Genomic DNA, 26,685 nt, shown 5'->3' with positions numbered 1-26,685 from the left:
AGTAAAACATTAATGTTATGAAATATTACAATTTAAATTACTGTTTTTTTTTTGTCTGTTTTTTTTAATAGTTAAAAATTTGATTTATTCCAGACTTTACTGTCACTTTTTAATTCATTTAATGCATCCTTGCTGAATAAAATGAATTTCTTTAAAAATAAATTTGAATGGTAGCATCTCAAATTATGAATCTGTATTTCAATGCAAAAACTTGCGATTTACTCAACTACATACAGTCATACAGTCAACTACTACAGCCAGATGTGCTAAAATACCACATTCAAATTAAGTCATTGTCATTTATTTTGATGTAAACACGCCTGCTTTGTGTACTTATGCTCATTATAGAGTGCACCTTATGTAAGGAATAATTGACGACGGGCCGTTGGATTATTAGAAAAATAATGCACACCGAGGTGGTGATGCGGTCACGACGCCAAGCGGAATCTAATAATTCAACGGACCGAAGTCAATTATTCCGCTTATACTACGGTTTCCACACCTCAACACATCGATCAGATTATATATTTCAAGGCATTCGTCCGGTATTTCTACTTAAATCGCTATTGTGAGTAGGATTATTTCTTCCGCATTTCATCCCTCCGTTGCTAATTCCCTAAACGTCATTTTAAACCTAGTAACGGAGGCTTGAGCCGTTGATAGCAGATTAATGCAGTTAATACAGTTAATAAGTAAGTTATGAGAGAGAGAGAGAGAGAGAGAGAGAGAGAATTACCTCTGTGCGTCTCTAAATAGTGCTCGGTAGCAATGTCTAGTTATAGTGAAACTTAGTTCCTTAGTTTGCTTGTGAGAAATAATGTAGTTTTTAAGTCGTTTACTGATAAAATCGTCAGAGTAGCGCTAACAACATTAGCGCAATGTATGCTGGTGTGTGTGTAAACTGTAACTGTTACGTGTGTGCGGTCTGTGAGGGAGAGAGAGCGGGAGAGATAGAGTATGTGCTTTCCGTACATAATAAAGCATAATTTTGTGGCAAAAACATGGACATGATCTGTCGTTTTTTATCATATGTTTACTATATTTATTTATTTGGCCAGTGTCGTTGTGGGTCTTATTTTGCTGTTGTAAGACCTTTGAAATAACAGAAATCATTTGGCGAAGTGATATGGTCATGTAATGCGGTCAAGAGCTGCCTGGAACTACATTCGCCGTGCGTTTCCCTGAAAATAATTGCACACCTTAGAACGTTCGTCAGCCAATGAGATTCAAGCATTCAACGGCCCGTAGTATAATCACAAAATAAAACCTGGTGCAATTAGCATTGAGCTATTGCTAAATATGGAATTTTGTTTAAATTAGATTCTTTTCATTCTCTCAATAATAACTAAAAAATGATCAAATGAAGGAGAAGAACATTATAACCAGACAAACTGTTTTCATTCTTAGTAACTTCCTAGGGTATCAGATGATCAAGAATGCTTGGCATTAGCAGCATAGCTTAGCAAAATACAGCAACTTTGCAGGTGGAACAGATTTCACAGTTTTGCCATAGCTACTAAAGTTTATCATATAGTTTCATATAGCGCTAAATGAACTGTAATTTTTTCTACATAGACATCAGTAAGGTCAGCTATGCTCTTAATTTTATTCACACATCTCTTTGAGGGCAGAGCAGTGTCCTTAGTACTTTCCATATGAAAGGCTCTTAATTGAAACTAGCATTCATCTCAAGTATTCATCTGAGCCAAAGCATAAAGCCTCATCCTGTTCTCTTTCAGGCCACTGCTAAGCAACAACCTGCAGAGGATTTATTTTTTTTACTGCTAGAAGGGTTTCAGTGAGGGAGGCTTGCATAATGATGCTTTGAGGGGGTCTGTTTTCCTTTCAATGAAGGTTTAGGTGATAGAGGTGAAAAAGCTATGTTTATATCTCTGTGATCCTCAGACTTTTAGTTTCTTCTGGGACTGAGCGTGTCAGAAGGGCTTTTGGTGAACATCAGGGAATGGGGAGGAAGTAGAGATGGACATGGCAAAGCATGCGGATAACCGACATTCCAGGCGAGAAAACACCATTGCTGTTGTACAAAGGTTCCTGTGTTGCCCCTGCTTCCAGACGGGTGAGAACGACCGCTTAGAGTACAATCAGGAAAAGCCACAGAATCCCACGGCTGTCGTGGATGAAGAGAACATCCATATCGTTGTTGAAAATTTGGGAATAGACAACCCTGGATTTAGCCTTTCTGAAGTTGAGCACTGCGGTCCACTTCAACAGATCACCATGGGCCGTTCTGCAAGTTCTGTGTCCATGTGCCAAAGAGCAGCTCTGAAGAAGAAACTCGCACCACTTTCCTCTTTACCTCTTCAGTCTAGAGTGATCCAGAACAGTGAGGACGACTCTACTGTTGAGTCTCTTCTGTATGGTTCTGGCAGCACTAATGTTGGAGATGGTGGTCTTCTCACTCCACCAGTCATTAACCTCATACCTCCGACACCTTCCGACGTAATAGATGATGACCAGTTCTTTGACATAAACTCAGAAGAAGAGAGTCTGCAGCAAACCTCAGGCAGCGAAGGAGTGGACAGTATTGGCAGTGCTGCTATGGGAGAGCAAGAAAGCGAAGAAGATGTAGACCAAGACTTGGAGTCTGAAGGTAATCATAAGACCAAAGATGAAGAACATCCACAGGTGGAGCCTCCAGAGGAAGAAACGGCCAAGAAGAAGAGCATTGACAAGTCTACAATCCACTTCCTGCGTAGCACCTTTCATGTACCCCCACTTCCTGAATACCCACGAACAAGTAAGAGGCTTCAGCGATGTGATGAGGCCACTGGCACGTTCAAACATGACTGGAGAGTAGTTTTTCTTTAATCGTGATAAATTCTGAAATAGTCACATGTGTTTGCATTGTCAGGAAGCCTCAATACTGGAATCAGTTTGCTGCAGTTCACTGAACATAATCTGGGTGAGTCTACTTTGATTTGTGATGAATCTTCACAGTAGTCTTCAGTGCCTGGAAACTATGCATACATTTTTTTAATATAGGGTATACCATACATAGTGATTCTTTTTTTGTTGTAATTACTGTAAACAGTCAGTATTTATTGGTCTATTTTGCATATTTAGCTGTTGTGAGAACAAAGTGTGATATTGTAGTAGCTTGGCAAATATTGCGAAGCTGATGTCTTATATTGCACTTTTTATGAATATTGTACAAAACAGGGCGAGAAATGCTTAACAAATTGTTTTTTTTCCCCATGTGAAAGTAGGTGTATACATTAACCTTCAGAAAATGTTCATCTTCAACCTTGAGAGGTCATATTAAATTAAATATGATATTTTTATGGGCTTGCAAATCGAGTTATTTTAAATATTACTTAAAATACAAAAACTATTGCAAGTTAAAATAAAGAAATGAGTAAAAATGTTTACTACAATTAATAGAATATCAATATTAATAGCAAAAATTCAATTGATTATCAAACTTTTGACATTGTATTATTTTTAATTATTGAATACTGCTGTAAAGGGCAAAATCCCTGATTAGGCTGAAGTCCATATATATTTTTTTAATCTAAAAAAATCTTAAATATTTTTTTTTTAAACAAAGAAAATCTATTTAAAATGAGTTGTGTTTAAGGTAGTTTAGGTAGTTTTGATAAAAGGCACATTTATATATTAAACAGTACTTTATCAAATAGTTCTAATATTTAATATCTTTATCTAATAGTTCTAATAACAAAACATAGGGTTGTGTGTCTAATGTTTATAAAAAACTCATGGAACACTAAAGTACACTGTTTTTGTGGAATGTGCTGTTTCATTAGAGACTCTCTAATAGAGAGAGAGGAATTAAAAAAGTTGAGAATTTAACCTAATAACAGTAGAATTATGGTGCACATACATCTACAAATATTGTATTAATAGGTAACAAAGGTAACAAATATGTAACCTCTGATACCACAGTTTTTTTTTTTCTTTTTCTCGATGAGGCAGAAATCTAAGACAGTCTAAATTGTTCATCATCTGCGTATTTTTTTCTGAAATTTGAAACTTGTCTCTCGTGACTCATTCATTTTTTGACGATTTTACTCATGTCCTCATCCAGGTGTGGTTTTCTATAGAAAGGGCAGAGGGTGTGGGTGGACATGCCACTGTGCAGGTCTCGTCATGCACAAAGCAACTCCTCACAGCAAAGATATTTAGACCCTTTAGTGAAGTGAGCTGTTGTTCCTTACTGAAAACTAAGGTGTTTATTGTTTGGTCTAGAGAAACGACACCCACTGAGGCTCCGTTCTGTGACCAAGGGCTAATCTGTTTAGGACAATGGTGTCTATGCTGTTGCGAAGGGTGGCTTTTGTGGATATTTATCCCAAGATTCCCCAGCGTGAAGCCATATGACCTGTTCCCAAGCACTGTTTTCCAATTAGAAACCTTGACACAGTTGTTCCAGACATCTTGAAGAAGTTGCCACAGATCTTCTATGAATGAGTCTTTCTCAATGTTCGTTATTCTTTTTTCTGTTGTTGTTGTTTTACCATTGGTGCTGACAACACAGGTGCGTTTTGCAGTACAGCCCTAAATCGATTAACAGTTGAATGTATTTCTTCATAATTCACTCTTCTGAAAGTTCAGCGAGTTTGGTTCAGAGGAAACTGTATTCTCTGGTGCTGTGTTTCACACTGGTCCAGAGTACAGTGGGGCCCTGTGGAAACAGCTGGCAGGGCGGAAAGACCTAGATACTTCCCACGATCCCAAAGGCCTCTCTCGTTCTGATCCTCCAAATATCTGTACCTCTACCTCCCTCGGCCATGCGGTTTTCCATTAATCCATTTTGCAATTTACTGGCTGTTTGCAGGGAGGAGAATGTGTTGGACTGCAGCACATATGCGTGTTATTCTCCTGCAGCGAGATCTCGTTGTTGGTTCCCTCAGATCTTGACCTGTGTTAAGTCCTTGGCTTTACTGAGTTTTCCCTGCAGTCTTGGGGCAGTCTCTGCACATATCCTCTTCCTGTTCACTGTCTAGAACAACCAGAGGCTGTCAGAGGGCTGACTGCACCATACAGACCGTGTGAAGTGGCCCAGTTTCTATAAAGCCTCCTGTCCTTTGCTGGATCATTTTGGCTCTGTCTGGGAACTAAACAAGCTGAGACACTGTTTCGTTTTTTCATAATTACGATCTGAATAGATGTAGTTGATAGAGCTTAACTTAAGTGCAAGTTTTTCAGGAAAAAAAAAAATCTTGTTTGGACAGTTTCACACAATTAGTCTAGGAAGTTGGACCATTTCTGAATGTCAGTTTAAAGGTCAAATTAATCTCACAATTTAATTGCTCTTGAAGGAATCAGTCTCCCTTCCTCTTGCTTGTCAAGTCACATTTATTGTCATTTCAAAAGTATAAAATTAAATGCCTTTTAGCAAGTTTGCAGTGCAACTTAGAGACGACAGTGAAGACTTGAGTCAACAATCATTGTAAAAAAAAAAAATCATTGCAGTCAGAAAAATTATTTAGCTGGTTGTTCAGTGTACTTAAGTGTACCCCCGTAAGTGCTGACTGTATTTCCCCTTGTTGTGCTTTCTGTCATCACCATGCATGACTTAAAGTACAAAAAATGTTTAGCATTTAGCATGCTATTGCTGGCTAGTATTTAACTGTAAGAGATTCAGTTGAGGTCGATATGTCTAATTTTATTGGGCTTTGCCTCATTCACTTTCCACCAAAAGAGATGTTTGAGTGCAGTTTAAATGGTAATTTTATGTTAAGAAAACTCATTTCCCACCACTGTCCGCAATTGAATTAACTTTAGCCAAAGAATTACTACTTATTCACACAGTCAGCCCTATTTGCCTTCACTGTAAAAATGTCCCCGTAAATTTACAGTAAAATACTGGCAGCAGTGGTTTCAGCCATTTACTGTTAATTTACAGTTCAAGTACTGTTTTCTGTTTTACGGCTGTGCTGTAATTTTACAGTAAAGTACTGGCAGCAATGGTTCCAGCGATTTACCGTAATTTTACAGTTTATGAACTGTTTTCTGTTTTACGGCTGTGCTGTAATTTTACAGTAAAGTACTGGCAGCAATGGTTCCAGAGATTTCTCATAATTCTACACTTTCATTTCTGTTTTACATTTTATGACTGTGCTGTAATTTCACAGTAATGGCAGCTATAATTGTGAAATACAATACAAGTTACTTCCTATTTACTCTGTCTGATATCCTAACATCTCTCGTGTAAAGAAAATAAAAGGAGAAATAGACTGATATAGTGCTTAATTTGCCATTTATTAAAACAACTAAAAGCATTGTTAAATTGGCTCTTATTACAATCTTTTAACAGTATTTTAAGTGTAAACATTTAAAAGTATGTTTAACAATAAAAGCAGCATCACAGAGAAAAAGTGCAATTAAAGGAACCCCTGTGTAAAAAAAAAAAAAAAAAACTACAAATACAGTAGAAAAAAAACCCCTGCCAAAATGCCACAAGTTTTTGTTGTTGTTATTGTTTTAATCTGGCATGAGACTAAGTGCAAGTCTGATAGGAACACATAGCCAACCAAACATTTAACCAAACCAGTAGTCGAAAAAAATGTCTCACTCCAGCTTCTGATGGCTCTGACCTGACAGGACATCCGGGTCTGGAGAGAGAAAACATTTTCAAAATGTTAGTGACAAAATATAGCACATGGAAAAAGCTAGTGCTCGTACACTCTGGAAACGCTTTTAATTCCTCAGAAAATTAAAATTCTGGTTAATGAACTGTTTTTTATCTTTTGTTACAGTAGAGGAGGAAAAACTGACAAAACACAATCTTAACACAACTGAAGGTCAAGACATGACCAAACAGTTCAGCTGTGTGTAAAAGTTATTGGGTTTTCTAGTTAGCCAGAAAGGAGTGAATAATTAATTGATCTAGCATCTGTATATCTTGAGAACACAAATTAAGATATTTTTTATGAAATCTGAGAGCTCTCAGACCCTCCATAGACAGCAAGTCCATGTGACATCAGTGGTTCAACCGTAATTTTATGAAGCTACGAGAATACTTTTGTTGCGCAAAAACACTTGCTGTCACATGGACTAATTTGTTGAAGTTCTTGGCAGCTTTCTGCACCTTGACAGTGGTGGTAGTAACCTTGCTGTCTATGTAGGGTCAGAGAGCTCTCAGATTTCATCAAAAACATCTTAATTTGTGTTCTGAAATGAACAAAGGACTTATGGGTTTGTAACGACATGAGGGTGTGTAATTAATGAGAGAATTTAAATTTTGGGGGGAACTATCCCTTTAAACAGAACTAAAAAATTATCCCAAAAAGTTGTGGGTCATCAAGATAACAAGGTAATCCCAAAGTTTACATAACTTTCCTACAGCACTGTGAATGTTTAGTTGAAGCTCCTTGTGTTTTGTCTATGCATGTGATCGGATGCAATTTTAGGTAATAATAATACAGAAAAAAAAAAAAACATTTCCAAAGGGTTACACTCTTACCACTGAATATGAATGTAGATTAGAGATGGTAACTCTCTCAGGAAGCTAGAACATGTAAGTGGTAGGGGTCAATTAAGTTTAGTTACCTAGACAAAATCCCATTCGAAATCGATGAGGTTCTTTAGAAGGATGCGACTTTGGGGTTGACAGTAGCTGTCGCCTTGTTCACGATCTTTCCAGTTTTCTTTGAAACAACCTTGCCTCTGCTGGTCTTCGTGCCTTTTTCAGGGTTTATCCCAATGAATCGTCTAAGGGTATTAAAAAATATATATGTATATTAATAGAAAAAACTTAAAAAGAATAAACTTACTCAGTCTACCTTTTTTAGTTTAATTAATTGATTAAATATATACTTGCTGAAATTAGGGAGTAATAAAAGAAAAAAAATCAATCTACAGGTTACAGTATAAGGTAAATAAAATACCTCTGAATGAATTCCAATGTGCCACATGCCTCCTCTGTATACTGAAGGTTAAAGACGTAGTACATTGCGAACATTGTTGCTACTGCAGTCAGAAATCTTGGGTGTACACCCTCACAAATGACGCGACCCTCAAGGGTAATCAACCATCGTTCAATGCAGGTCTCTGTCCTCCCTGAAATGATATTAAAAAAAATTCTCAATTAGAATGAATCTTAAAATAGTTCTCATGATGTCTTCTTTCCCAATTATGTTCAAAGTAATAGTTTACGCATGAATGAAAATTTGCTGACAATTCACGCCATCCAAGATGTCTGACTTTTTTGCCATCAGAACACAAATACATTTTCAGGAGTAAATTGGAGCTATGTATATGGACAATGTAAGTAATTGAGACCCAGAGTCCAAACAACATATAAATGCATTCCTATTTGAAAAATATTGCGTTTCAGTAACGCCCTCTTCGACTTTCTGAATATGCCTCTTGCATATAACTTAGGCCTTTGTGTAAATCTCGATAAAATACAAGTAGGTACTTCCACCATTAGATTAAACAATTTTTTTTTTGCGTGGATTATATTGGCTTGGTGTAACTTATTGAGTAACATTTACATGTAAATTAAGCATCTGGTATCTAAAATTAGCGTCATGAATCAGAAATAGATGTGGATTTAAGGGTTTCTACAAAATTAAATAGAGCTTATGTCGAAGTAGTACCTTTTTAACCAAGCAAAGTATATTCGTTGTAAAAATCGAAGGTCGGAGAAAACTAACTTACTTTAGCAGAATGGCTGACCTTAAGAACTGCCTGCAAAACGTGATTCGCGTAAAGTAGCACAATCACAAATACCTTTCGAAAGACGTGATTTAACAACAAAAAGACAAACTTACCTTGAACCGTGTCCTTCAAAACAACGGAGGTGAAGGGAAAAAAAAAATCCCCACCCCTCACATGCTGCTTTTTACAGCGCAAAACAGTTTTTTTTAAAGGCGCCAACGGGTTTACAGTTAAATGTTGCAAATTTATAGCAAGTGATTAATCTATGAGACTTTGGCTGTTAATTTACAGAATTAAACTGTCTATTGAAATAACAGTATTTAACTGTTGGAAATTGGTTGTTTTTTTACAGCCATTTTTTACAGTGTTGATCAACAACTGTCACAGTATTACTGCTTTTGAAAAGCAAAAAAAAAGAAAAAAAAGAAAAAGTTTTCAAAGGATCATGGCTGAATGGTAAATGATTGAACATAAATACATCTTAAAATTCTCCAATGAATGGATACATAGGCCCTGATTAACCAACATCCTAAATGAAGGATATTAAATTGCAGTCTATTAAGTTGTTTGTGTTTTGGTCATAATGTAGATGATGAATAATTGCGCAACAACAACATATGCAAATGTAACCTTGACAAAGCTATGCAAATAATGCACTGGCAACAGTAGCACAAATTATAATAATAAAATTGTGGTGCAGAGGACTGGTATTAGTAAAAGATGGCATGAGCTGATCACATCTTTATATTTCAGCAGAGCAAATTTTACATATTGCTTCTCTAGCATCTTTTTTTTGGTTATGGAGAAGTGCATCCACACTGCTGACATGTGTACTGGCTGTAGCTTATCCACATTAAATAGATTCTAAAATAGTCAAAATGTGTCTTTGTAGACGTATTATTTCAATGTTCTGTAAGTGTCAGGGCATTGAGGAGCTTTAAGGGAAAAAAAAAAACTCTTGCAAAGTCTGTCAAATCTCTGTGTTGGCTATCTAGTATGCCTTCTTTACGGGTCAGAGAGTTCATTGGAGGGACGGATGGGGTCTTATGTGATGGTCTAGGTCCTGTTCACACACTGTTTGTGGCAAATGTCTGATATGGGAGGGAGTGAGCTTCCAATAATTCTCTCAGCTGTTTTTACAAGGCATTGCAGGGCCTTGCGGTCTGAATCATTGCAGTTTCCAAACCATGTTGTTAGGATGCTTACAATTGTTTCTCTGTAGAATGTGGTGAGAATGGGTGGGGGGATGTTTGCCCTCCTCAGTCACCACACAAAGAGATGCTGCTGTGCTTTTTTGGCTAGTGAGGTGGTACAAGTGATGTGCAGACCCAGAAACATCTCCATCCTGACTGTCTCTACAGAAGACCCATTGATGTGCTATGGGAGGTGGTCATTGCAGTGTCAGTTTGTTTTGTCAACATTTCGAGACAAATTGTTGTTTGCACAGCAATCTACTAGATTCTCCATTCTGTGTGATGACTCATCGTTGTTGCTGATGAGGCCCACCGCTGCGATGTCATCCCTGAACTTGATGATGCGGTTTGTATTATGTTTGACAGTACAGTCATGAGCCAGCAGTCATTAGGGTCAGCAACAGCCCCGTGGGGTTCCAGTGCTCAGCATGATGGTGCCAAACCAGTTATTGCCTATCTTGAATGTCTGAGGTCTCCCGGTAAGGAAATCCGGATATAAAGGGAGGCGTTATTGTTGTGCAAGATCAGTTTATCTGTGATGTTTTAAGATTGTGTTAGTTGTGTAGATTATGTATTGCACAAGTGATGAATCTATAGGCCCAAAAAACAAATCTCTATGATATACCATTCCACCGTATTCCACATAATATTTAACTATTGAATTGATATAAGCCAGTAATATTCCTCAGGCAATGTACAGTACAAATCTGGCACTGATGCCAAACACATACTGATATGCAGAATCAACAGGGATCAGAGAGTTTAATACTTATGTATGGGAAATACCATATACACAAACAAAAATGGTCTAACAATAAACCTAACATTGCATTGTTTAAAACTGAACTAAAGCATTACATTGAAGAGTTAAAAGATCTAAGAAATAAAAAAGCAAAAAGGATATATAGAATTATTGAATCCTTTTCCTATTAAAATGTTTTGTGAGTTATCCCCCTTTTTTATTTTCTTTCTATTTGTTCCTTTGATGCTGTTATGAATGTAATTGATAATAGTTGAAAACAATGTGATCCTCTATATATGTATGTTGTGTTACTGTTCCTGTTATGCAAAAAAAAAAAAAAAAAAAACAGGGATCAGAGAGAGTGGACTTTTGACAGGACTTAAGACCATCATTTCAGTGTGTCAATTCCCAGCACTTGTTTGTTTTTCCTGCTTTTTTTTTTTTTTTTATGAAGGAAAGGGAGGGGGTTCAGAAAGCAGTGCGGTTATGGGAATGCTAGAATGTCTGCTGTCTGTGGGAAAACATAGCATGTCACTGGTCACTAAAGTATGCCACTAGCCAGACAGTCCCTGACTTGTCCTTTTCACTGTCAGCCTAGTTTTGCAACATCCCACAGTATCTCAGTGTGGTTTGCTGTGTGTTGGCATATATTTACAGAGTGTCCAGACAAGGCTCATGATAAATCAGTGATGACTGATGCTACAGAGCTTGTGTAAAAACAATCATAGTGAAAAGAAAACGCTTTCATTCCTTCCTCAACATTATTAGCACTAGCATACAGAGATTAAGGAGCTGTTTCCGGCTGTCATTATTAATTTGACACAAATTCCATCCAAGCTTTCAAGTGTGTTCCACCGAGCACAATACACCAAATATGGAGCTCTGGATTGTCCAGACTTGAGTTTGGGACCAATTTTTCCCATGTTAGCTTGAAGTTCTACTTGTTTTGTTTCCCAGAGATGGACTCAATGACCCAGACAGAGTTAGGGCTTCTCTGGATCCAAAAGTTCTTTCCCATCAGCTCAGAGGGCATCTGTTAAATGTGCTGACATCTTTGTGATGTGTTGTTTTACTCATTTAGATGACCTGAGCAACAAGGATGCCTGCAGCCATGAGTTGCTAAAGGAAGAGTTGAGGCTACTACCGCTGAGCAGTAAGATAAGCATGTTAACTCACCAAAAGGTAAAATCACTCGGCATTACCTTTACAAATGGTACCTGTTTAATATAACCCATTAACATAATCCAGATTTCACTTGGAATATATAATTTAAAAGGGTTTTACATGTATGAATGCTCTTGTTTGTCATCCTGTCACAGAAACCAGCCACTAGGTCCTGTAGTTTGGGCGATACGGTGCCAAAAAGTCATACCTTTCACTCCACATGTCAAGGAAGAGATGAAATCCTTGAAGATGAGGAATCCCCACGTCAAAGGAGGATAACTGTTGGTAAAGACATGATGTGACCTTATATTGTGACCCATTGACTGAATTACAAAGGCTGTGTAGAGGTTTCCCACTAGACATTGTAACTAGTGTAACCAGAAAGGCTTTCTTGGTTAAATAGCTTAACCAGCACCAATCTTTCCTGGTAAGAAGGATTCTTAAGGTAGTCCAGCAGCTAGACCTGTCATTTTTCCTCTTCTCAGCATCGTACATTCCTCAGTCCAAGGACCATTCTGGAAAAAGTGTAGTGAAGGTAAGGCCATTTTTTGCTTCAGTTTCTCAAGTAGTTTTGGTTTTGATGATGATAAAGTTTTGTTCATTCACATTATGTAAGATGCCTCAGAGCATGTCTCATGATATTTGAATCTGGTCAATAAACATAGAAGGCTTTTATTCCTTCATAATTTTGAACATATACTTATTTTTATAACCCCACTGACCTTCTGAAATGTCAAAATCAGTAAAATAGCATAAGCAGTGGAAAAATATAGCCATTTTGTAAAAGTGCATCCAGTTTCACACTTAAAAGTTGAAAATACCCCTCATTTTAATGTGCAATCAGAGCATCCACAGCTGTAGGGTATACGCAAGTACACTCATGCTATGTCTTTTGTAGGAGCGCAGAAAATTCTACATGGTTAAAAAAACTGTCAGTCTTTTAAGGTGGAATGTCCTAAATTGTTTTTTGTGTGTGAGTGTGTGGACATGTCTTTCATTGTGTTAATTCTCTGTGAACGTGCAGGGGTATGTTCATGAAGACTTGTTTTCAAGTTATGTGTATACATGCATGCATGTTGAGAACTTCATTTGTATGTGTTTGTCTGTATTTAGTGGGATTCTAATGGGTACAGAGCCAAACCTTTAGCAGAGCTGAACACGGAGGAGGTTTGCCTGTGGTTTAGTAATATTGGTCTACATAAATGCCTGCCTTTCATTAGAGGTAAAGTACAGTTTGCACATTTGTTTTTGTCATATTCCCACCCTTTTTAAATTTTTTAATTCGCCAAACATTCAAAGAGACAAATGCATAGCCGCAAACCGATAACTGTTCAGATTATGTATTACTCATTTGCACTTTTAAGTTATTGCATCAGCTTAAGAAGTATTTCCATGCATGCATCAACTTAAAAAGAGAGGAAAAGCAACATTTATAGCTAATACCATAGAGACTTTTACCATTTCTAGCTAATGATTTGCAAGGCCCATTTTTTAACACATTCAAACCAATAAAGAGCTATTTTATAGATCCATTAGTGTTATTTATCATAAGTAACAGTTTGAAGAGATGTTAATAGCAATGTTGTGGCTTCGGGTGGATCAAACCTTACAGAGGCAGAGTTCAGTGGATCTCACATCGCTTCTATTGATCTCAACACCCTCGAAATCCTTCAAGTGTCCAATCTGGAGGAGAGAGAGAGGCTGCTGTCTGCCATTTACCATGAGTTACACCCGCCAAACTCCACCACCCAAAGACTCGACTCCCTCCTTGGTACCATAATACAACCATGAACTGTTTGAGTCCACATCTAAGTACTTTGACTGCAAACTTCTGGTACCAAACTTGTTTTCTTTCCCTCAAAAGAAAGGTTTGGTCCACACAATGTTGAGAAATTCACAGCAGCTTTGGTGTCCATGACCAAGTCAAAATCTTCTCCTCAAGTCAACAGCATCAACATGAGCCAATGTTCATTCAAATTTAGGTAGATCGTCCTTTTATGTAGAATTTGAAACAGCTGCATTATCACAAATCATTACATTTTCATAACAGTATTTATAGGTTGACCTGAAAATGTACCCTGTTCTCTCTCACAGACAGAAAGAACTAAATGCAAGATTTCAGAAGAACTCACATCTCATTGAAATCACAGTCAATGGTAAAATTCTGTCCATGCGATTTTGTTCCATGTATCATTTCAGTATGTCATTTTTAAAATTTATTTTAAAGTTTTACAAATGCCTATATCTGTCTGTTATTTTGATTTAGCGTCAGATCGAACAGTTCATTTAAGGACACCCAAAGAGACAAGTGTGGGAAAAGTGGTGGAGTCCTGTCTGAGGATGCTGGGAATTAATGAAGACAAAGATAACTTCAACCTGAAAAGCAGTGAAGGTTTTGTATATAAAAAAGCAAAAAGGAGTAAAATATCAATGTGCACATGTCTTTGTATAAGAATCATGTAAAATAGAATACTTGTATTAATACTTACAGTAAAGCAGATTATAAAATAATGATGGGTATTTGCCTAGCATGTCCATTAGTGTGTCCTTTGGGATATTATTTAAAATTAATCAAATCAATCTGACTTACGCTCAATTTATTGTATTATTTTTTGGGCTTTTTCATTTGTCTTCTTTGGAAAAGATCAGCCATTTAGTCTTGCGTTTGGAGAGAATCATATATGGCTTGTGGCTTGTAAGTGCTCTGGAATTTACACAGTGAATTTACTTTTACATACCGTCTCTATTTTTCCACGTTTTTCAGATGAGTTCTTCCCTGAGCAGCAGATTGGAGATTTGCCTGGCTCAGAGATGAGACTAATGGAGCTTCACTTATATAGGAAGGTAGACAGAATTGCATGTTTTAGCTGAGTATTTCAATGTAGTAAAAAACACAAATATAACTGTCTTAGGTATTAAAACTTTTAAACTTTTAAAACTGTGATTAAACTTTTGCCTCACAAAACTTGTAGGAAACACAGAAAACGGGTCCTTATTCATCAGATAACAACATTATTTGTCCCACTGACAATATTCAGAGCATAAATCTGCTAAACAACACTGGGAAGATTCAAGAGCTAAATCAACAGGTGGCCTCCCTTCAAAACGTCATCATACAGGTAAATACATCCTGTCTTCTGTTTCACCATTGTAAATAAACACTGGGGCTGGTTGTCACACAGGGAACTATAGGTTTTTTTTTTTTTAGTTAAAACTCAAATTATACAAATCCTTATTTTCTCTAGTAATGGATTTCTTGTTGGTTTCTAATTCAAAACCCTCTTAAATAAGAAGAATTATTGTGAATTTTGTCATGAAACTTTACATTTTTTTAGAATTGTGTCTACTTTTAGTACATGTCATCACAGGGTCTGTGTGTGTTCAATGAACTGCACAGTGGAAATGTTCAGTAGCTTTTTTGTAGCCGAAATTTAGAGGTATGTTCTTACGCAGAAATAGACTTGCAAAAATAAACCTACTCTAAGGGAAAAAATGTGACAGCTAACTCTGTTTTCCACTATTGCTTTTAGCTGATCCGTGTCTGTATGATAACCAGGTTCAGGAGCTTTACCATGATCTGGTAGCCTTCTGTTCAGAGCTGAAGAAGATGGAGGGGGAGATGGATGCCGTGCAAACAGACAGTTTTGAAGTGAAGAGGCTTCTCAGTGAGGCCCAGGACAATCTGCAGAGGAAAAGACAGACCCTTCAAACGCTCATGGACAATCTTAACACTGCACCAGTGCTGAAGAATAAGTAAGTATATGCTCTTACTATAGAATAGAATAAATCATAATAGAATGTTCTGAAGGTTAATACAGAGCCGTTGGGTAATTATATGGGATTATTACAGGGAACAGGAAGAGGGAAAGGAACTGTTCATTAATGAATTGCTCTTTATGGATAATGATGTGTTCCATCTTCCAGAAGGAGAGGCTGGAAGAACTGATGATCAGAGCTGGTTTTGGATGCCCTTAGTGTAATTTACTTGTAGAGAGTGTACAGTACATCCTGTGATTATTGATGCTCTGTTTACAGTTTATGGCGTCAGTGCTGAAGGTCATTTGGATGAGGGTTATGGGTAGTCCACAAATCTTTCCTAATTTCCTGAAGTGCTGAGAAAGCTGCTCCCTAGTCCACCTTATGATTGGACCCATCATGCCAATGTTTAATGTATTTTCTTAACATCTTCATGGTTCTGACAATGTTTTAGTTTGCCCCAAAATGATAATTTTGTCATTATTGATTTTTTTTTTTTTTTTAATGGAACACAAAAGCGGATTTTTTTTAAGAATCAGCCTTATCATATGAAAACAGTTACCTTTGCAAAACGGGAATCCGTACCTGTTTAATTTATGAGGTGTGCAAATAAAGAGAGGGTGTTTGAGGAAAAAGCCGGTGTGGGTCTCACCCAGTAGTTTCCTGCTTTTTCTCAGCATTAACGGCCTTTGATTTATTCTGACATCTTTCTGAGCTGAACAGATTGAAAGCAGGAATGGATAAGGGTGTGAGAAAATAGCATCATGAATCAATATGTCCAAGTCCTCATTAATTACCTGATAAGCCACTTAAATTGAAGGCTTATTGTTTTTTGTTACGTTATGTCCTTCAAGTGCTTGGCCATTTCCCCAGCAAAAACTGCAAACAAATCTTTCAAGTTTCAGGGTTTTTGGATGACATTAATCTAAGATATTTGGGTCTGAGAACATGAGAGGTTTAGACCACTTACATTTATTTAAGATCGAGCCGCAGAATAATAAAAAAGCCTAATCTTTGATATAAAGTGACAGAATATTGGAAGTCTGTTGGAAGATGAGCTTCCTAATCCAAGACAAATCTTACAGGAATAGTTCTCTAAAAATAAAAATTCTGTCATAATTTACTCCCATGTTGTTCCAAACCCTTATGGGTTTCTGTCTTCTGAATATAAGAGGTTAATTTTTAGGAGAATATTGAAAATTTTTATATGTAAAGAGAGACTTTGAAGGTCCAAACTGCTAGAAATAATAAACGTATCATAAAACTGGCCCATATAACTTGTGCGCTATATTCCAAGTCTTCTGAAGCCCTACAGTAGCTATGTGTGAAGAACAGACCAAAATGTAAGTCATTTGCAGGATAAAAATTCTCAGAATTAACATTTTTAAGGGAACTATTCCTTAAAGAGAGCTCAAGGGAGCAGCTTGTGTTTGTTTACTCCTCAGGCCATCAGAGGTCCGACTTCTGGAGAAGATGAGGCTAAACTGCCAGGTGTTTAAAGACGAGATCATACTAGTTCACCTCAATCGACAGGTGGCTCACCTGCATGAAGTTCTGGAGAAGACACAGGCCAAGGTGAGACTGGAACCCCTGATCTAGTTTCTAAAAGTTTTCAGAGATTCCTGGTGCAGTATGAAATGATATAGTGCTGACATGTGAACGCAGGCCAGTAGTTATTATTTTAGACCACATTTTAATGAGGCTGAACATATGGTACTAATGTGAGCATTACAGTCTTGGCTTTTCCCAATATGCAAGCACTTTGTTGGACATACAAAAACATTTGGGGGAAAAATGAACACAGTTAATCGACATGAAGTCCTAAAGCTTTTCTCGTAATGTATAAGTGACCTTTTTCAAACTTTTTAAACAAATGGGAAGCAAATTAATTGTCATTTCGCAATGATAGTCACCACACCAGTGAGTCATTGGCACCAACGCCACTCGTTTTTTAAAAGCCAGGATGACACGAAACGCTAGTGTAAAACTATCCGTGTCGTGGCCGTACCTGTGATTCTTTCCCACCTCTGTGCTCTTAAAGCGGCTCTTTCATCTCATCGGTAGAGACCTAACGAGGTGCCATGAAAGGACACATGCCGACCGGGGCTTTGCAAGAAAAGAGCGTGTCACGTTGCCGCCCTCAGGCCACAGTCTTTAGGTGCTGAGTTGGTGGGAAAGAAGCAGTGGCTAATGTTTATCATATGACCTAATCAGGGGAAAGGCGCAGGTCAGGACACAGAGCAGTCTGGGAACTAATACAATCCTAGGACCTAATAAGGAGCAGGCTGCCATTTATTTTCCCTAGATTATCTGACAATAAGGAAATATTTCATCATTGCCTCTAATCTCCACGATCCGTCGTGACTGCTGTGCATCAGAAAAGACAGGAAGAGGGTGGGGAGGGTTGTTGAAATAGAGCGAAAAGTAACGAGGCGGCTATCGTGGGGTCTCAAACTGAAATACAGGGATTTGGGGGAAAACCCCTCTAAAAAAATATGGCCCAAACCTTTTCTAATCTTCTCTTTTTTTATTTCAATTGCAATACACTTAATTTGCCTCCAGGCCAGAGATGCAGTCGTGGTTGCAGACTCGGATTAGGTTTCACTATTCTCATGGGAAAGGTGGTCGAGATACTGTTATTGCGGCCAAGCATGAGAGCTCCCAGTAGTTGGGCTCACTTTGATTGTTCCCTCTTCCCGATGTCTTGGCGGTCACCGTGTTGAGCTGCACTGGCGGCTAAGAGGCCGAGTGGCTAATAGTTGTGGCAGCATTTGGCTCTCTTATGGATTTATAGTCCATCTTGAGGTTGCCATTTTACTGCATGCAACACTACACTTTGGGGCCCTGCGAATCCGTTATTGTAACTGACAGTGCCTCACTTATATCATTAATACCAGCCACGCTTTTCTAACCGAGTCCGGAAGCCTTTCTCATGCGAAACACAATCCTACAATCCGGGGCTTGGCACGGCTTCCTCTCCCATCTCATAAGAGTTAGGGGATTTCTGAAGGTGTGCCCGTTTCTCAACCGATTGTTCGTCGCACAGCACCTCCCAATCCTCTATGGTTTAAAAGACAGTTGCCAAGTTATATTCTGTATTTCCATTGTTCAGCTTGCTCTTCTGTTTGCTCTGTGGCCAGTAGCTATTCCCTCACCTCGCTCCATCACCAGGTTAGGATGACATTATAAGCAAATGAAAGTTGACCAAAATGATTAATTCTTAAGTACCTGCCCTTATGCTACTTCTCTTAAATAATTGAGCAAGGCCCGAGCTATATGGCATGCCCTAGGGAATCCAAACAGTGGGGTGATAAGGGCTCCTAAGCATTTCTGTAGGGGGGTTTCCTGTGTGAGCGAGCCGTCTGGTGCCCCTGTCTGGGGAGAGGCTCAGTAGCCTTGGCCGCAGGGCTTTCACACGCTAGGAGACTTGAGCCCTCACCTCGGTTTTCTGTTGCATGTTCAGAGAAACCTGATCACTCTGCATCTATCTTTTCACTCATTTCCTGTATTCAGTCTCTGTCTCAGCTATTGGTTTGGGGGTGTGGGTTTATGTGATCCTGCATGTTTACCAGTGATGGACTCATTAGTCATCATGAGTCATGACATGTTTTGGCCCCTTTAGTGACCTGTTTTACAGCTCATTTTGTATATACATTTATACTGTATTTTAAATATATTACATTTTACCTGTTTTATTCCTTATAAGAATCAGATAAGTTTGAAAAAAGGTTAGAAAATACAAATTTTTTTTTTAAGAGTTTAATGGCTGGTATGTTGTAAAAATCAATTTTGAAGTTGTAATTAGAGTTCTGGAGTATGTTTTACAATAAATTAAACATTTTCTCATTCAAAATTTCACATTAAGTTCAATGTGTTACTTTTCCATTTCTTTGTGTAATTGTTTGTGAAATTTGCTAGCAAATTCTAACTTGAAATTGTTTCTACCCCCTTTTTTTTTTTTTTATGGAATGTTCTCTCCTAATTCACACGCCATTAGTATGTGTGACGACAACTTAATTTTAAATCCTGCTTACTCCACAAATAATAAAGCTAATTTTCTTTACGGCAGTCAGATGATGGAGGCTGTTAGCTTTAACACTTCACACTTTTAAAAGTGTTGTTTCAAGGACAGATCCTTTGGCTCTCCACTTCTGTTACTATAAAATGGGAGCAGTGTCTCATTGAGGTGAGCCGCCAGCTATTCACAGCTTTTGATGCTTTTAAACAGTTTTTTCTTTTTCTTTTCCTGCAGGAGAAAGCCGAGAGGAAGAGCCCTACTCTGACTCAGCTGGTCTCTTTGCAGTCTCCTGTCATGCTGGTGGCCACCCAAGTGAAAGCAGGCCCAGACGGTCATTATGGTTTCTCTGCGCACTGGATAGAGGGCCAGGGTCTGATGGTGGTACACAGTAAGGGTGCTAATCTCTGCCTGAATGACAGGTAATTGTCAGCACAATTGATTTAAAAACATCTTTTAATGAATGTTTGAATCTGTATTATTAATCTTTTTAACATATTTTCAAGCTTATATTTACCTGCACCAAAATGTTACAGAAACCTTTAAAGGAACAATTCACCAAAAAATGAAAACTGGAACACCATTTTTGGGTGATCTATTCTTTCCACCAACTGTAACCTTTGGGCCATAGTCTTAAAAACAACTGAAATGTGAAAGAATGTGAGATCAAAGAGGTCATTTCAGTGCAGTAGATGTTTTGATGAATTAAGCCTCTAATTGGCCTTTCATAAAACATGCCAAGAGACATCCCAAATTTTCCAACCTTTAAGAGCAGAGAGGATCACAGAGGTTCCATCAGCTCTTGTGTTTTTTCCCCTGTTGCTATGGAAATTTGTAGGAGACAGGGAGCATAACAGGAAAACACTGAAATGTAAAACTTGGACGACTACGCACAAGGAACAGATAAAAATATGAATAATACATGGCCATGCGGTTTAAATATTCCATTTGTGATCTAGGTTTTTACAGAACGCATAACTATATACTGTACATGCAAACACGTGTACATAAACACAATTAAGTGTTGGACGGAGGGGCAAAACATAAGAAAAATTAGCATATACACCCAATGGAAAAGGGGGATCTCAAAAATATGCATGTATTTGGTAGTTAATTGCCAAACCTCTGGCAAAACTCTTTTCACAGTGAGTGAACAAATATAAAGGCAAAAGTCATTTTCCTATTTTCAAAAACACAGCTCATTAAATAAAAGCTAACGAGTGCAAAAAATTTAACTGGCTTAAAAATTGTTTTTCATGTGATCCATTAAGATTTTTTTTATCCCTTAATTATTTTTCACCAATGCTGCTTCCATATATAGATACAGTCAGGTCCATATATATATATTTGGACACAGGCACAATTTTTATTATTTTAGCTGCTGACCAAAACATATTCAAGTTACAGTTATATAATGCATATGGACACTCTGAATAGTGCACACTCTGAACCTTAATTTGAAGGTATTCTCATCAAAATTGGAGGAAAAATTAAGGAATTACAGCTCTTTAATATGTACCTCCCCCCTTTTTTAAGGGACCCTAAGTAGTTAAACAATTGACTCAAAACCTGTTTCGTGGACAGTCGTAGGCTATTCCTTCGTTATTTCTACATCAACTGAGCAGGTAAAAGGTCTGGAGTTGTGCTATTTGCATTCAGAAGCTGTTGCTCTGAACCCACTTCATGCGCTCAAAGGAGCTCTTCATGCAAGTGAAACAGACAATTGTTAGGCTTCAAAAACAAAACAAATCCATTAGAGAGATAGCAGGAACATTATGAGTGGCCAAATCAACAGAAAAAAAGAATGCACTAGTGATCTCAGCAACATAAAAAGGCCTGGACAACAGTGGTGGATGATCGGAGGATCCTCTCCATGGTAAAGAAAAACCCTTTCACAACATTCAGCTAAGTGAAGAATGTGGGTGTCTGTTTCAGGCTGGTGGAGGTAAATGGAGTGAACGTCTTGGGGAGCAGTGAGGATGAGTTGGAGTTGATGCTTAAGACACACACTGCCCACATCGTTGTTCTTCGCCAGCTGGCCCAAGAATGCCCACAGGAAGACCCTTCTGCCCCCACTTTAGGCAGACTTCAGCTCTGAGGGATCACCAGGACATACAAGTGCTGCAGTAACACCAAGCAATGTAAACCAACTAAACACTGTCCAGATTAACACTTTCTTTCCTGTCTTACTGGAGGAACACACTCAGACACAGCTGACATGGTCATATCTTATGTTTTATCCCACTTATTACCTTAATGACATTTGTCTTGTAAGAAAAGAGGGTTATATGTTCACCCTGCATTACAGTCTCTGGGTCATTTCAGGGCAGTTTCATTTTTGGGTGTGTATGACTTCATGTTTTCGGGCTGATAGAAATGTAATAGCCATAGTCTCAATTAATGGGTGGGTCAGTCAAAAACCACTCATAAAAATGGCAATTGCATGGGAAAAAGGCATTTTGAATTCTAAACTGCATTCAACCATGAAGGTCAAGTTGGCAAAATAAATCAATGTCATAACTTTCACTTTGCACACTTTTTGAAAAAGTAGCTGTGGTGAAATAGGAGGCAAGGAAACTTCCTGTAAGACTGACATTAATGAAAATACAGATATAAAAGCTGAACTTTTTTTTAAATGGGTAAATATTTATTTCCATGACAGTGCCTCATGTCAAAGATTGACTCAAGGATTGTCATGAAGTGATGTAGTGAAAGTATTAACCACTTGCTTGTATTAAGAGGATGTTAAAGGATTTTTATATGAATTTGTGGTCACACTGTATTTTAAGGTAAAATTCTCGCTATTAACAAATCATTAACTATGATTTTTGCCTTAATACACTCCTAATTTGCTGAAAACTAAAGTATGGTAGTTGTTAAGTTTAGGTATTGGGTGGATTATGGATATAAAATATGGTCATGCAGAATATGTGCTTCATAAGTACTAATAAACAGCCAATATGTTAAAAATAGGCATGCTAATAAGCAACTAGTTAATAGTGAGAATTGGTCCCTAAGGTGTTACTGAATTTGTAAATTATAGCTTCATGAAGGGAATTGTGTTCAGGTATGGAATATTCTGTCAGGAAGGACACAGTCTTTGTTATATACCATGACCTGATATTTTTTGTAGTGTTTGTAATAGATTTAATCAAAAATCAGTGTTAGAGGAGACACACACACACACGCTAAAGTGTGACAGATGTGTTGGTTTAGCATCTTGCCTCTGTGGACCCCGTGTATCCGGTCTTGTGGTTGAACATTGTGGGTTTCATTGTAAGCCTATTAATAAGAGACTGGGCATTCTAGCTGGCATGTGGGACCCGCAAATGGAGGGAGGTGACCTGACACATGACCTCTTGACCTTTGTGGTGGAATTATGTGGTCATGTGAATCTAACTGTGGGAGTTGAAGAAAGTCTCGAGGAAAGGAATCGTGCTATTGCTGACGTAGTGGAAGAGAATTACACTCTGTATAAGTATGTTCAAGTACAGTTTGTGATTCATTTGGCATTGTTCAGACTGTTCACAGTGTTTTTCTCACAGGCAACTGAAATGTACAGAACGTCACATGAACACTAATCTAAGGTACAACTAATACATTCATCAAAACCGCCACATCTGTCATCAAACAAATGTGCCTTTGGTGAATCGGCCCATGGGAAGTATAAAACAATCAACAGGAAGTGTCCATCCAAAGCTAATACGATAAAGATAAAATATGATTTAGCTGCACAAACTGTTCACACAAGGGAGGGCAATCCAAACACACTTTCATAAACAGTACTCCTGGCAAGGAAAGAAAGACATTGTGGGATTCTCAGTAGCCTACGCCCTTCCCCACCCTCTCCAGTCATGACATGTCTCCTAAAAATGCTCTTTCTTTATTTTCTTTTTGATAAAGAAAAACAAGCAATGCACCAAAATAAAAACAAGCATAAGAATAATGAAGAGAAGATTGATTTATAATACAAAAACCATAGTTGCACAAAATAAAATAAAAAAGGAACTGTGGCTAAAATAATATTAAATATCTGTTGCTAAATATTAAGAAAGCGAATACAGTTCTCTCATCACTTGAGGGCAAAACATGTTTCTAATTCCTGTGGGTTTTTTTCTGTTTTCTCTCACAGCAAAACAAATCTGATAACAAACCCACGTAAAATAATAATAATTAATCTCTAGTGTGTACACTGAAAAAAATGAACATAGCAGGTATTTGAAATTACAAAAATGAAACATGTACGTACAACACAATTAATTTATGTTTCTGTTGTGAACATGCTTTAATCAAGTAGATTCCAAATGTTCAAATTGAGCGCTGAATGTACACATTTTTATCACATTGATTGAAATTGATTGAATCTAAAACTGAAATCAATCTAATTGAGTTTTGACACAACCGGGGCACTCCGGAGCAGATGGTGGCGGTATAGACCCTTTTTGCGCCGACGTCACGATTACGTCACAGCGCTAGCTGGAGGCAAAACAAACGGAAAACTGGAGGCGGCCCATTCAAACCAGCGCAGATTCGGCTACATGAGGAGCTTAAAATATCATCTTGTTGTGATGTTGGATGCAAGAATCTATGTAGTAAAGGCTCCAATTTGAAATTTTAACGCATACCTGCTGCCACTCCCAGACAAAAAAACCGACGACAGCTGTGGTTAAACGAGATAAAACGAGCGGACTGGACAGAAACTATCGCCAAAATGCTCGCGTTTGCAGCGCACACTTCTTATCAGAAAAGGTTAAATAAAGTATTGTCTTTTGTTGTTATAGATTATGGTTTGTGTTACGTGTCTAAAGATTTCTTATGCATCTCACAACTATGAAATAATGTCTGTGTGCATGTGTGTAAAACAACAAACTGACGATTTATATGCTTAATCATCTGTAATATACATTGTTGTGATTGATAGTGGCTGGACTTTCTAAGAACTTAGTAAGAAAGAATAATCAAATACAGAAAGTTCAAAATTAATTTCTGGAATTTTTATTTCTAGAAAATATTCACATCTTCCTTTAAATGTACTGTATGTAAAGTATTGTAAATTTAACTTACATAATTTACAGGATGTATATATTTTAAAATAACTATTTGGCCATGATAAGTTACATACATCTTCAAATAATATATCATCACATTGAATGTTTAACTTTTTGTATTTTGGCCCATGCAGTTCACTCTCATGTAACGTTTAGCTGTAAAAATAGCCTGCTGAAGTTGAAATGTACGTCTTCATGACTAGATAGACACAGGTGAGTTTCTCTTTACTACTAGTTAGGTTTCTCTAACGAGTCACTCAATCGGAGGTAACATTAATCCTGTCAGATCGTCCATCCATGAGCATAGGGTCGGCCAATCTGACTTTGTCCGTTAAAGTTAACTTATTTAAATAACAATAATGGTCCTGCACAGTGAGTGACCTTACATATGCAGGTAAAATCGGATTTTCTCCAGCCATTGTTAAAAAAAACAAGGTAAACAAACTTCATAGCTAGCGTTAGTGAAGCGGTCAGTGGAATCTTTCTGCCTCCAGCTAAGCCCCGCCCACAGAAAAACGTCACATTGTTTACTAACAGAAAAAGGGTCTAATGCATCATTTAGAGGGATGACAAACTGCCGTAAAAGAAGAAATTGAATCGAGCTAGGGCTGTTCGATTCTGAATTTTTTGGAATCGAGTCCGATTCCGATTCCTGGTTCTGGAATCGATGGGATTCGATTCCAAGAGTCGATTCCTCCGTTGTTTTCGATTCTTTTTCAATTCTTTTTTTTTTTTTTAGATTGAAGGAACCTAATCTCGCCATGCTGCAGGATATAATTTTGTCTGCTTTGCCCGTGAAATTAGTCATAGCTCACTGCTCAGCATGTCCCTGTTTATTGCATGAATTGAACAAGACATGAAGTGTCTAAAATAAATGTGCACAGTTCAGCTGAATGACGAAGTTTACTTTGACTGTATGCTTTGCACAAAATTAACAAACTGAAACAAAATAACCAGAACATTAACAATAACACTGAAAGAGCTCGTAGTTTATCTGTCAGTCAGATGCGCTCTCGGCCACTGATATGCTTGTGACGTTTTCTTTTAGAATTAGCGTTGGCTGATAGAAATAAAAAATAGTATTTTTGATGGAAATAAGATCAAGACCCTCGATCACGTCATGATCTAGTCTGTCGTGCAGTGCTCAAAATTGTGGACAACATAAGCCAGATCCACCGTAAAATAACCTCTGAATCGTTTTTTGTTTTTTTGATTTGGCTCATTAAAACTATCTATCCGAAAGAACCTTTTCGTGGAAATGAATCAGACTTCTAATCACTTTTAGCCAGCATGAGGCAAAGGGCAATAAAAATATAAAAATGTATATATATAAAAAAGAATGAACTTTTATCTCCCAACTCTCGTAATTATGGATTTTATCGAGCATGAAGGAGGCGAATGGTGCTTCTCAAACAGAAGGCTGCATCCTCAAAGTCAGATAATCTCAGTACCGACTCGTTTTCTTTCAGTTTATTTTCGTGAATTTAAATGTGTGCAGCCTTTGTAGGATGCAGCCTTCCGTTTGAGAGGCACCCATAGATAAGCTTTGTTGAACTGAAAAAGGCTCTGAATAAGGAGTCGATTCCTCTTGATGGAATCGATTCTTTTTGGAATCGCTTTCCAGCCCTAGATTCAGCAGCTGAGCTGCAGTCGCCTGACTCACCTCATCTCAGACGAACACCGATTTACTGAAAAGTAAGTTCAGCAAAATCTTTTATATTTGTTTTCAAGTTGGCAATATTTCCACTAGATGGGTCATTCCTGGTATCTGTTAACATTTTGGCTTCATAATTTTTGGATAACTTCATAATAATGTGTTTTTCATGTTTTTTAGCATTCTACCAAAATAGTGACATGTTTAACTATATGGAACACATACTGGTCAAGCTCAGTGACTAAAAAAATTATAATTATGGGTATATTGTTCAGACATTCGCTGTTTATGTATTTCCCCCCTGTTAGGGACATACAGTATACATAGTTATCACAATATTTGAATAATGTAAATGTTAAACAATAATGAGCAATAATAAGATAGTATATGTCCCTTATGCCATAATGGTATTTTTTATTCTTGAAACAAAAACAAAACAATTATTAATGAATAGAATATGTCTTGAT

At 37.6% G+C, this 26,685-nt stretch overlaps 1 protein-coding gene across 6 annotated transcripts in view; it reads left to right on the top strand.

The window, feature by feature from the left end:
* Positions 1–551: 551 nt before the first annotated feature.
* Positions 552–26,685, top strand: part of LOC131551858 (uncharacterized) — a 40,248-nt gene continuing 14,114 nt past the window's right edge. For 2 of the 6 annotated variants that reach the window (XR_009273837.1, XR_009273835.1), the window contains exons 1-16: positions 1,810–2,758; positions 2,873–2,923; positions 11,663–11,763; positions 11,901–12,030; positions 12,231–12,280; positions 12,859–12,967; positions 13,358–13,516; positions 13,610–13,727; positions 13,840–13,901; positions 14,012–14,137; positions 14,510–14,589; positions 14,718–14,864; positions 15,302–15,498; positions 16,947–17,076; positions 19,754–19,938; positions 21,452–21,657. Coding sequence is in view for 1 of the 6 variants with exons in the window: in XM_058795043.1 (XP_058651026.1) it covers positions 1,981–2,758; positions 2,873–2,923; positions 11,663–11,763; positions 11,901–12,030; positions 12,231–12,280; positions 12,859–12,967; positions 13,358–13,516; positions 13,610–13,727; positions 13,840–13,901; positions 14,012–14,137; positions 14,510–14,589; positions 14,718–14,864; positions 15,302–15,498; positions 16,947–17,076; positions 19,754–19,938; positions 21,452–21,614 (2,586 nt within the window). In the remaining 5 variants the exon portion in view is untranslated. Of the gene's footprint in view, positions 569–1,809; positions 2,759–2,872; positions 2,924–11,662; positions 11,764–11,900; positions 12,031–12,230; positions 12,281–12,858; positions 12,968–13,357; positions 13,517–13,609; positions 13,728–13,839; positions 13,902–14,011; positions 14,138–14,509; positions 14,590–14,717; positions 14,865–15,301; positions 15,499–15,669; positions 17,077–19,753; positions 19,939–21,451; positions 22,035–26,685 lie in introns of those variants that run through there. The other 4 variants (XR_009273836.1, XR_009273838.1, XM_058795043.1 and 1 more) reach the window with 4 other exon arrangements.

This window comes from Onychostoma macrolepis, chromosome 13 (genome assembly GCF_012432095.1).
Source record: "Onychostoma macrolepis isolate SWU-2019 chromosome 13, ASM1243209v1, whole genome shotgun sequence".
Classification (NCBI taxonomy): domain Eukaryota; kingdom Metazoa; phylum Chordata; class Actinopteri; order Cypriniformes; family Cyprinidae; genus Onychostoma; species Onychostoma macrolepis.
This window is presented reverse-complemented; position numbering and strand designations above follow the sequence as displayed.